Genomic DNA, 12,894 nt, shown 5'->3' on the forward strand with positions numbered 1-12,894 from the left:
TTTAAAACATTAAACAATCGTAAACTGTTTATCGCCTCCACATACAGGAAATTAGCATTTTGTGTTAACAAAACTATGTGGATCCTTTACTTGGCGAGTGGGCGAGTATGCCTTTTTTAACAGAAGCGCCCTGTGGTTTGATTTCTTACCATCAGAACATCAACTCATTTTTTTTTCCCAAAACATGACGTTGACTGGACCATCATTAAAATTTGTATCTTAAATAATGTTGATTGTCTTACCGGCTGAAAAGATGGCACTGTCTTGGCTTAAATCTGAAATTAAAAAAAATATATATATCGCAAACTAAAAAAAAACAATTCATGAACAAAATTTAAAATTGAAGACATTAATATGTGTTCGTTTAAAGCGAGTATTTACGTTTGTTAGTTCAACATTTTATTTTCTCAATCTTAAGCGAAAACATGAAATTCAATATGATCGATGGGCAATAAATAAAATCCATTAAATATCTTGCAATGCTATTCCAAATAATATAATGCTCAGTGAAACGACCTTTATACCGATACGCTTACTTTTCTTCGTTGTAAAAGCAAACTGTGCTTATATGTTATGAATATATTTGGATATTATTGTGGAATACCCAACGATGTACATGTTATTTATGACGATAACAGTACGCACATAGACAATTAATGTTTTTCAACTTGTGGTAACATATGTTCATATGTTCTTAGAAAAGAGAATACGAGTTTGTTTAATATTTGGGTTTATTCATCATCTTTTTTTTCCGATGTATATGTTTTCGATAGAGTATTGAAAGCTTTATTTATTTATGCTTTATTACAGTTATAAAAAAACTCAAGCCTAACCTTAAACGTCACGGATTGGCGAATGGTGACGTCATCAAAACGTATGATGAATAACATTATACATGAGAAAAACTTTCTTTTTCATTAGAATGGTTGATAAAGGTGTGCAATTATGTGTCTCTGTAAGGAAATCGTGTTGATTTTTTTAATTGAGTTTTGTTAACCATGCGTTTGTAATTGTATCCGAGTACCTTCCATACGCAAACTGAAATATTCCACCGAAAAACAAACTATAGAATGATATACATGCCATATCACTCACTTCTACCATAATTCATCACAAAGAAGCCAAGTATAACATACTGTTTTATGAATTATTCTGTCTTTAATAAGTACTTAACTTTCGATTTTCTTCTTAAGATTATAAACGTTAAGTAAAGCCTTACCATTTACTAAGGGCATTCTTTGACGAGCACCAAGTGATCCTTGCTTTGGTCGCAGTTCCACTATTATTGTGTCGGCTATCTTCTTTTCGGCACTGAGGATAAGGTTTTCCATTTCTGTGATGATTTTCTTCTGATCATTTAGAAGTGGTATTATCTATAAATTATTTTTCCCGTTATGATCAACATCAGAAGCTATATTACCAAAATCATTTTTTCACTGACAATAATAAGTTCTTGTTGTTTCTGCAAATAAACAATTACGATGTGTCGTTGTTGTTGAACATTCGGGGATAATTAATTATAAATATCGCGGATCTAAGATAGTAACGGGAATGAATACAATAAATAGGATGCTGAATCGAATGCTAATACTGTTGCTGATAATTATAACGATGATGATAAAAATTCATTGATGAAAATGGCTATGGTGATAATGATGATGATGATAATTGTGATGAGGATAAGGATGATGGTGGTAATGATGATAATGATGCTGAAGCTGAAGATGCGGAAGATATTGATGCTAATAATGTTGATGCTGAGTATGATGATAGTGATACTTATGATGGTGATGATGATGAGGAGGATGAGGAGGATAATTATTATAATGATTATGGTCATCATGGTGATGCTGCGGCTAATTATGATGATATGATGATGATGATGATGATGATGATGATGTTGATGATGATGATGATGATGATGATGATGATGATGATGAGGATGATGAGATGATGATGATGATGATGATGATGATGATGATGATATGATGATGATGATGATGATGATGATGATGATGATGATGATGATGATGATGATGATGATGATGATGATGATGATGATGATGATGATGATGATGATGATGATGATGATGATGATGATGATGATGATGATAATGATGATGATGATGATGATGATGATGACGATTATGATGATTATGATGATGATGATGATGATGACGATGGCAATGACGATGATGATGATGATGATGATGATGATGATGATGATGATGATGATGATGATAATGATGATGATGATGATGATGATGATGATGATGATGATGATGATAATGATGATGATGATGATATACAAACGTTCAATTGCCGCATTGGCAAAGTAAACATGTCTCACACTAGACTTGACATCTGATGATAATCTGTTTATGAAAGACTCGTGATATACAGTCTCCGAACAAAAAGTACTTTAAGCGATATCTATTAATTGAAATCATTTGCGAGATTTGCATCATCAATTCAATGGATATATCAAATGATGATCTGCTTTTAAACGTGTAACTTTAAATGTACAGCGCGAAATGGCTCGAAATTGCTATTATTGTATATTTACTGTCTAAATACGATAAAAAATTTTAACTCGAGCGTCTGCTTACTTGACATGGTTTGAATTGAATTCACTTGGGTAGATTGAATATCTCAAGTGGTAGTTTCATCTGACACATTATCATCAATATTCAAAGTGCTGTATAATGATTGATTGCAAATTATTATGTAATATTTACATGATTAAATATTCAAAGGACTTAGTTCAGTTAGACAGAAATTTCGTACTACTGATTTTTAAAGTACATAACATGTATTACAAATGTGGGTCTATAAAGAATGGTTACCTTTAAAGTGTTACGTTTACATTCAAATAAATTCAATTCGTTAGTATCAAACTTACAGTTTCATTATAGTATCTTATCAATTTTAATATTTACATGATTATATGATGATCATTGGTGGTCACCATATAACACAGTTGGGATTTCCACCGGGTTTTCCAATCTTCCCGGCACATGACCACGCAAAAATTCAAACCGATTTCTGTCGGTAACAAATAAATCGCTTAAAATCGCGTATGTTATTTTAAATTCGTCTCAACTTTCATATGGTAAGCTAGTTGATTAGGAAGGAATGCAGGGACACACACAGAGTTTTACTTAAAAATTTAAACGAGATAATCAAGAGATGCGTGCGTTTTTTAAATAAGTCATCATCTGAAAACGAGACTTGTTCTTTCAGGGTATAAATATTTGTGGAACTGCATAATTCGTTCACAGATTGACCACGTGAATTTGACCTAGTCTATTGCACTAATTTGCATAAAGTTGTCCCCCCTTGAGACAAAATGCATACGATGTTCTGTTTTGTTAGCTTAGGTCTCTCTCTCCCTCTCTCCCTTCCTCCCCCCCCCCCCCGCTCGCTCTATCTCTCTCTCTCTCTCTCTCTCTCTCTCTCTCTCTCTCTCTCCTCTCTCTCTCTCTCTCTCTCTCTCTCTCTCTCTCTCTCTCTCTCTCTCTCTCTCTCTCTCTCTCTCTCTCTCTCTCTCCTCTCTCTCTCTCTCTCTCTCTCTCTCTGCGCGGATGTGGGTTGAGTGTGTAACATTTTGATCACAGAAAGAAGTGTTAAACAGATACAACGATTAACTCTGAACCCTCAATTTTAATGTGATTTGTTGAATCGTATAGCTTTCAAGCAACGAAAAAATTGTGTTGTAACAGCAGTTGTGCGCAGGCGAACTTCTAAGCATAAATTTAATCATTTTGAAGAATAAAAATCTTACACTGTCAAGTTCTTGTCGCAACCTTTCGTCGTAATCCGGGTCAGAAAACGGAGCAATATTCCGCTCAAAGTCTTTGAAATCCACAGCAAGACGTTCGTAAATGCCCAAAGTTTCATTTATGCCTTGCTTGAAGTCACGAACCTTTTTTTTCTGTGATTCAAAATCTCCCATTGTTGTTTTATTTTAACAGTTTTTGTATTGCAAAAGACATGTGTTTTTGTTCAACTCAGTCATCTTGAAAAGCGAAACAAACAGATTCTCCGGTTTAGTAACTTATTTCCATATCACAATTTTGAAAGAAATACGTCTTTCATGCTTCCTTATGCGACAAACTACTAAACATAAATGTTTTCAGATAGAAACTACCCAGTTATTGACATCCCATTTTATATACACGTGATTGTCTATAAATAAGCATGTTTTCACTTCCTAGTTTAAACGGACCATTAGAATGTATAAGATAAACTGTGTTTCGCGTTTTTTTTTATTAAGGATGAATTTCATTAATTGATTTTTGCCTTCGTAGACTGCGTTTGGAAAATCCGAATGTGACATCGGAATTCTGTAAAACGCGCAATTAAGAATATCGAAATAAAGCGAGGCGATCAAATGCTGCTCAAATATAACATGCTTAATTTCACCGCAGATTTCAACATGAAAGCATATTCTAGGTTCCTGTTATTTTCTTAAAGATTGCAGCTGACATGTGCTCTTGTTTTTTTAAATGCGTTTCGAAACATCGAAACTACTTAAATTATTACTACAAATGCAAACTTCTACGGTTGAACATATTTCACTTTTGCTTTTTTTTTGTATTTATGTCGTTCGTATGATTTTTTCTTACTCTTTCAATGAGTTAATAGATCTTTCCCGCGATTTAGAAACTAAGGAGTTAGAAAGTGGTTAGAACGACTTCGCCAGTTGTTATAAACTGTTAATAATATTGGTAGACACGATATTGCTGAATCTTGGTAATGACATACACATATCTTGTGGACGGCGTTGTGCCTCGCGGATACAATCTTATCAACCAATACAAAATACCCAGTTTGAAATTCATGTAAACACTGGAATATGTTATTTATATGGTCAGACATTATGCTAGAACCGTTTTGTGAGTCATTTTGTAATATGCCTTAAACAACACGTATTTTGTTTGGTTGACGTAGTCGTTCATTTCACTTTCGAACGTACTTTTGCAATGTATCTATGAACTTGCAATAAGTCGTATTCTAAGTCGTATCCATTACGTCAAAAGGCGTTTTTGCGAATTATTTATTCGTTCCATCGACTTACAAACTAGTTCCAAAGACAGACGTACCCGTCCCCACAACATACTTACTCGTTCCCCCGAATACAAACTCGTTTCAATAACATACTTCATCTTGTCCAAGATTCAGTTAGTTCGTTCTGTTACGTGAACACGACTTAGTTATTCGAGCTATGTCGTTCGATTGTTTTCGTGTTTCAATAATTCTGGCATGATACAGCTTTAGTATATGTTTTTCAGAAACTTAAAAAAATAAATAATGTAAACGGTTGCTCTTAAGGGATCAGTAGAAAATGTGTTTCATCGGGTCCTCCTGACCTCGAAAACGGGTTGAGATGAATAGTGTCCTTTTTTTCGGTTCACCTGATTGGTGTCTGTTGGTGCCCTGTGGGTCGCCATATTTTAACGACATTGAGCTGGTCTGCGGGAACTTTGGGAGATATGATCGTATTGTTGTATCACTATCGAATTATCTGCTTTGGATTTAATAGAATGACGTTCTAAAAACATGCACACATTAACGTTTTATCATGAAGTCTGGGATATTGCAAGATTGGGCTAGCCGTTCAACCGGTTTAAACACACATGTTTTTGATTAGCGTTCAGGCGATCACTTCAATCATTCTTATGTTCAAAGTTTGTTCTGTAGTGTATGAACCACCGGTCACTTGCCATAAATAAAAGACAAGCGAATGATACGAATAGCTCTCTTGATAGTGTTTCTGACACGTCCTGATACTTGCATTTCTGTATTTATACCCACATTAACCTATTATTTTTAGGTTGGCGTTAGAATATGTTTTGACATCAAACCGCATGAAAACAGTAATAATAATTTTGTTTCTGCGCAGCAATATCAGATTTCCATTTTCTCGTGAATGGAACAAGATGTAGTAACACCAATCAAGAGCTAAAAATGGAAATCATACACTCATATGCAAGCAACTTTCACTTACTTTGGTAAACTAAATATACGTGTATCATGCCTTTGTAACAAGGCATAATCATAATTATCATCACCATCATCATCATCTTCACCACCACCATCATCATCATCATCATCATCATCAGCAGCAGCAGCAGCAGCAGCAGCAGCATCATCATCATCATCATCAATCCCTTGATCGGTTGGCCGTTAGGGAGAAGGTCTGGGATCCTCTGCCAGTCAGGCCCTGTTTGGTAGCTCATACATCCGGATGGACATTTACATTCTTTTATATTGTCCATCTATTCATTTTTATCTGACGGCCGCAACGGCGACTCTATCATGCCTTGGAGCACATTATTGCACAGAGAGTCTTTGCAGTGTGACGTTTCCAGTCTGTTTACACTTGCCTGAAGGGGCTCTTGTGCGCTAACATTTTTGGAGTTGTTCCGGATGTACTCATTGGTCTTGTTCGCCAGGTAAGAGTTGCGATGATGTTTTCGGAAAACCTTGTGTTCAAAGGCCGGTGTTCTGTGTTATGTGGCCGCTTGAAGGATCCAAGTTTCTCAGCCGTGCAAAACGATGGAGACTTCGAGGGACTTGTGGAGTCTTTATTCAGTAGGAAAGTTTAGGTTGTCATGGTAATTGTTATTCCAAACTCAGCGGTCCCGGTACCATCCTTCTACAGATTTGCTACCAAATCCTGTAAGCTTGTTATTTTGTCCAGCTTCTAGCCGTTCATGATATTTTCTACTCTGGGGTTGTTTGTGCTGTTCACAATGTTCATACTGTTCTCCTTCCTGACCCCTTATCCGTACGCCTGTGCTCTTTCATCGAATCTTGAGGTGTTGGATTTCATTGCTGTTGCCTACTATGAGGCAAATCTCAAACCCGAATCTCAAGTTTGATATGGGTTTTCCACAGATGGAGATAGAAGTGTGGTGGTCTTAGAGCGTCTCCCGTATTTCCTTTTGAGGGAAATGTTAAACTGTTTAACAGGATTTTGAAGGATAAAAATCCTAGCCTTCTGATGTTCTTAAGAAGTCAACTATCTGTCCATAGAGAAGTACTGCGCTGCTGGCGTTTCCGAAGAAATCTTAGATCACTTGAACCAGCCATACGTTAATGCAGGATATTCCATAGGCCATCTTGCCAAAAGCGGTCCAATGCCAAAGTCAATGACGTCGTAAAAAAACTCACGTTGGTATTGCAGGTGTTTCTAAATACTGACTCTATAGTTAAAGATCAGTCGCCAGCAAGCTCTGAATGCAGCCTGCTCTTCCACCAGCTTAATTACTTACTTACTTATGCGTTCTATCTTCTTCTTATGACCGTTATACTTGCAGTTGTGATGCAGTGATGAACTGCACTGTTTGTCGTAAATTATCAGGACTTCCCCACAGTTTGGTTTGACGGGTTGTTTCTGTTGGCCATCATGTGTGGCGGCCTCTTCCAGGTTGGGACAGCTCTGTGGTATGTTTTATCCCATTCTGTGAATAGCTGATTGAAGCCAATCGTAAATAAATGTATATTTGATATTGATATGTTGTATATATGTGTTTGTTTTTTTGTAGTTTTTTTACCACCGTATTCGGTAATCGCTGTTTGGTGTCAAGCCCACCGCAAAATAACACTTATTAGTAAAATACAAAAAAATGTGATATATATTTACAATATTGCACACAATACATGTTATATAAGCCGCTGCCCTGCTGGAGAAGTCGCTCCAATAATTATGTGATCATCATTGCTAGGAAATTCGCGTTTTGAAACTTCTATCCGAAAAGCTTTTTTGCATTGATTTCATCAACAACGGTTTCAGTGACATAATTCTTGAACAGAAAAACATAACTCAGTGATATACAATGTACAGTAATCAAATAAACAGCTTTTTGCATAAGCGTAGAGAACTTATATCATCTCATGTAAATTCTTTCGGTAGTTTTACAATAGAACACTCGTGTACTGTTTTTATTGTTAAAATAATACCAAACTGAAATTGCATGAATCAGCAATGGTTTACAATTATAGAAATAATTCCATTACTATCTAATTGGAAGAATGATGATTATCGTTTAGCGCTTACTTGAGTTAATGTTCCCTCATTAAGTAGACTTGTCCCAGTGACATAATGTTTTATCTAAATTAACCGAGAATTTCACTTGATTTAGATGTTGTCAGATTAAATATTATGATAGTTTCACAAATGTAGCTCTATGAACGTGTCTACTAGAGTAGAAACGATGTTTTATGAGATATGAAATGGAGACCGAGACTTTGGACAATCATGTTCCAGATTCGAAGTTTGCATTGATATTGTCAATTTAAACATTCTGGGCTAGTTCTGCGATAATTGAATCATACGCGGTACTTCTTAAGGGCTTGTAAGATTACTATTACTATTTTATTTATTGACATGATCACCTAAACGAAAGAGACACTACTAATTTATGGCCAGGTATCTGACACTACCATCAGATAAACTTAACCAAAGTAGTGTTGCGATAAATATTACAACTTATATTCACCAAGATTGAGTCATAAAAATGTCTTTTAGAGAGGTAAAATGGTTTTACTTCATTTTATCTGATACATAGATTTTAAGCACAAGTGACACAGATTCGGAATAGGTCTAAATTTTACAAGATAATCATTCTGAAAAAGTGTATAACGATTTTGTTAAAAATATGGCCTCTAGAGTTGCGGCAAGCTACGCGTTGCATAAGCACAAAATCGCTACGTATTCATGTAAGATGACAACAAGAGAGGATAGGTGCCCGTAATATGCTCACCTGAGATCAAGATCAATGAATTAAGTTTTGAAACAATTTCCTAGTGTAATACCTTTTGTCCCAACTGAGTCAGATTCACCAAGTTTAATCAAGACTTGAGCAAACGTTTGGCCTCTACAGTTGAAAGTAACTAAAGGTTGACGACTCATGACGCACAAAGCAAAAAAAAATAGACATAAACAAAATAACCACAAGTTTTCACCTTCGTTCTTCGTGAGATTAACTAGTTGAAGCATTTAAACAGGTACAAAAAATAGTTGAATGATTTTTTCTTCTGTCAAAATGTTTTTCAACGTATAAAAACTAGTCTATATCTAAGACATAAGAACATCATGCTTTAAAACAATGTCATGGATTATGTTCAATACATGCATGTATTTATCAAATAAAACAACAACATAAAATGACATTCAAGTCAAAACTATAAATCTGAAAATATTTAGATCAAAATATATGAAATAGTATTTGGTTATTATAATTAAAAGATATACATTGCACATGATAAAATGACCTAGTTTTATTGACACGATGAATAGCGTGCAAAACAAATAACAGCAAAAACAAACATCCAAGGCATGTAACAGTTAAAATGTTTTGTATTATGTTATAAATTGCGTTACGTATGGTCGATAAGATATGTTTGCATACAAATATGTACAAACTAATTTGAACATTACTCTTTTAATATAAATAAAATAAAATTCCAACTGCAACAGAAGAAAACGCGTGTGTTTAGCGACGCATGTGTCTCATTTTGTCTATTAAAAGGTTTATGAAACATTCAACAATCACATTTAACTTCTTAATGGTCATTTACCTTTTTGATATTTTTTAACTTCGATCTAAAAGCCTGTTATTTTTTAAGCTGTAACTGATATCCATATACTAACTGTGCATTTTATTCATTATTTAAATAATCACTGGCTAGTAATTAATAAGTTAAAGCATGGCTTAATATGCACCCAATAAATGTAGGTATGAAACCATGCTGTTGTTGTAAATGTCATTAACAAAACGAAATAAAAATTAATGATAATATAATCATTTATGATTCTTTTTAGCAAATAATCATCAACACGATCATATATGAATTGGATATAGCTAGAGTGTTGACAAATGTTTATAATAGCGTTTATGTTTTATCAAATACAGACGTGTGCAAGTGAACTAACAATCACACAATAAAAGAATTTGATATATTCCTTTTTTATACATAAATGTTTTTCCTGTACATTTTATATTTTATCTCTTTCCCCCATAAGAAGCAAATTGAAACTGTCTTTTGCAAAGAGCATAAAACCAGAACAGCCTGCGAGTAACTCGCAGTCTATTCGGATTTTATGCTGTTTACTGCTCATCAGTAACTACGGAGTGGGAATGAAGCCTTTAAAACTTGAATTAAGTTACAACGGTGTTTAAATACAACTGTCAAATGGACTACAAATACGTCAATATACGTATCTAAGTGTTAAAGGGTTATACATGATAATATTTATCACATACTTTACATGAGTTGTCGTCCAATATAACAATTTCTAATTGTCGTGCTTTCGACAAACATAAGATAAAAAATAGCGATATTATTGGCGTCATTTTCTTTTCCCTATCAATCGCTTTACGTAAATTCGGTGAATTGACGACGTCAGCGCCAAATGACGTCACGTCAAAACCCCAACTTTAAATATTTTATCAAGAGTTGAAGTGTCTCATAAAACATTTGATATAATAGGGTGGTTCTCCATGTCATCCCATAACGTATTTTATTACATTCGCACATGTATTATCTATTTCTGACCATTTTCAATAGAAATTATCACTATAAACCAAAACAAAGTCTGAATATGTTAGAAACATTTGTTTTGTTTTTTGTTTTTGTTTTTTATTTACTAATATGACCTGAAAACGTTGTTTGTTTACACTAACGCGTAGGAACATAATTGTTCCCGATTGGAAACAGTTTGTATTTTTTATTGTTTTTGTAGTTTTTTTTCATTGTGTTTTTTCGGTGGGGGGGTAGTCCAGCCTTAGGTTAAAAGATCTACACCAAAGTTATATGATAATGATAATAAATCCTTAAAATGCGATATGCAGTTACGTTATATTCATATTTATATTTGTAAAATGTATTGTTCATGGGTTTAGCTATTGAATTGTACGACCCTAAAATGCATTATGCAGTAACGTAGTATTCGTATTTGTAAAATGTATTTTACATGGGTTTAGCAATTGAATTGTACAGGGGCACGCGCCTTTATACGTCTTGAAGTGATTTTTTGTTCACAGTTTTGCACAATGAAAGTTAACAACAACAATCAAAATACCATAAATTAAAAAAAAGATATGGGAACATTATGTTTCATAAACAGAAATAGCACTACTGACTCAGAAAAATGCTGAAAATACGCATACTAATACATCAAATCAAAATCGGCTTACTTATTAAACGTTTGTTAAGCTTACAATTGATTCACGGCCGTTAATTACGCGCGCCACCTCTTTTTTGAGATGCATTAATAAATGAGCCAATGCAACTTCCGAGGTGGCGCTCAGGCCCGGATGTTTTGAAATTTAACGGATATGTTAACAGGGTGATTATATTCAATATAATTTTCAAGACATTTCGCAATATTTTAACAAATCGGCCAATGTAGTGCGATTCAGCGATTATAAATTCATCTAAAAATGTACAGAAAAACTCAATCACAACCTTTTTGGAAACGTAAGGACCTTTATAAGTTGTGGCATGGTAGAATTCGTAAATGCAAATCGATGTCTTTTGCCTGTGTGACGAGCTAATACCCTGCCAATTAAATCGCTCATTACATAAAACGATTGCTTTGAACCTGTACAAGTTAATGCGTGCACAAAAACGTCGGCTTCTAGCCGATCTAATAGATAAATTTGCATTTTTCAAAAAGAGATGGAGCCAATGCCAAGGAGGTGGCGCTCAGATTAGGAGGTGGCGCCAATGCACATTTATAGCTAATTTAAAGTGAAATATTTTATGTTATGGTGTCTATTATGTTTACAGAACTTACATTATTTTTGTAAGTTGACTACTTCAGCACATTTGAGTCGCGTGCGTTTTAATTAGAAAAAGTAGTTTTCTAATGATGTATTGATGGATTTAAACGATCGTCTTTGTAAGACAACAACATTTAACATGTTTAATACAAAAATGTCAACGGAAAAACGAGCTATCTTCATTTTGTGGAGTTAATAGTGGGAAAAACAACATAACTGAGCCTAATTAAGATTTGTTGACCTTGGTCTTTTAGTAAATTAAGCATTTGGATTAACGGCCACAAAACATAGTTTCAAGAAGAAGTGTTATCTTATATTTATTTCGTGAACTTTCATACTGTATACAAATATTGATGTCGATGAATTATTTTAAAAATATTGAACATTAAGTTATTGGTTTGATTGAGTATTACAAATTGTTGTTATACACCGTACAATATGTTTCATTCATGTTCACTTGGTGACCTCTTAATTGAGTTGATCACTTATATATTTAAAAAACTACATAATATTTATTACAGATTGTGTTTATGTTCTGTAAAGATTTGGGCCTTCGTATGCACGTTGAAAAATAAATTTAATATAACAAATATCATTTTTTATCAAATCTACGTCATGTGATAATGTCATTGCGATACGACTGTTAATTGATAGCATTCTGCATTTGCGCCATCTCCTATCATTAGCGCCACCTCCTAAGCATTGGCTCCATCTCTTTTGGAAAATGCAAAATTATCTTCTACGTTGGCAAGAAGCCAATATTTTTGAGCATGCAGCATCTAATGTATGTTGTACGCAATCGTTTGATGCCGTTGGTGATTAAATTGGGTGGATATTTTCTCGTCACACATGAAAAACTCATCGGAATGCTTTTTAAACTCCACCATGCCACAGCTTATAAAGTTTCTCACGTTTTTAAATGGGTTGAGAATGCACGTGTCTGTACATTTTTAGACGACTCAATCTTCGCTGAATCGCACTACATTGCCCGATTGTAAAAATAATGCGAAATATGTTGTACAAACATATTAAACCTAATCACCCTGTCAAGTTGTCCATGAAATTTCAAAACATCCGGGCCTGAGCGCCACCTACGGAT

General features: G+C 34.4%; 1 protein-coding gene across 2 annotated transcripts in view; it reads right to left on the reverse strand.

The window, feature by feature from the left end:
* The window catches only part of LOC127847838 (uncharacterized), an 11,362-nt gene extending 7,187 nt beyond the window's left edge, over positions 1 to 4,175 (reverse strand). Inside the window, exons 1-3 of one of the 2 annotated variants that reach the window (XM_052380035.1) lie at positions 3,785 to 4,175; positions 1,220 to 1,349; positions 243 to 275 (exon numbers count right to left, since the gene is read on the reverse strand). In XM_052380035.1, the coding sequence (XP_052235995.1) occupies positions 243 to 275; positions 1,220 to 1,349; positions 3,785 to 3,955 (334 nt within the window). In that variant the 5' untranslated portion in view covers positions 3,956 to 4,175. Of the gene's footprint in view, positions 1 to 242; positions 276 to 1,219; positions 1,374 to 3,784 lie in introns of both variants that reach the window. The other variant, XM_052380034.1, reaches the window with a different exon arrangement.
* Positions 4,176 to 12,894: the final 8,719 nt, after the last annotated feature.

Source organism: Dreissena polymorpha, chromosome 10 (genome assembly GCF_020536995.1).
Source record: "Dreissena polymorpha isolate Duluth1 chromosome 10, UMN_Dpol_1.0, whole genome shotgun sequence".
NCBI lineage: Eukaryota > Metazoa > Mollusca > Bivalvia > Myida > Dreissenidae > Dreissena > Dreissena polymorpha.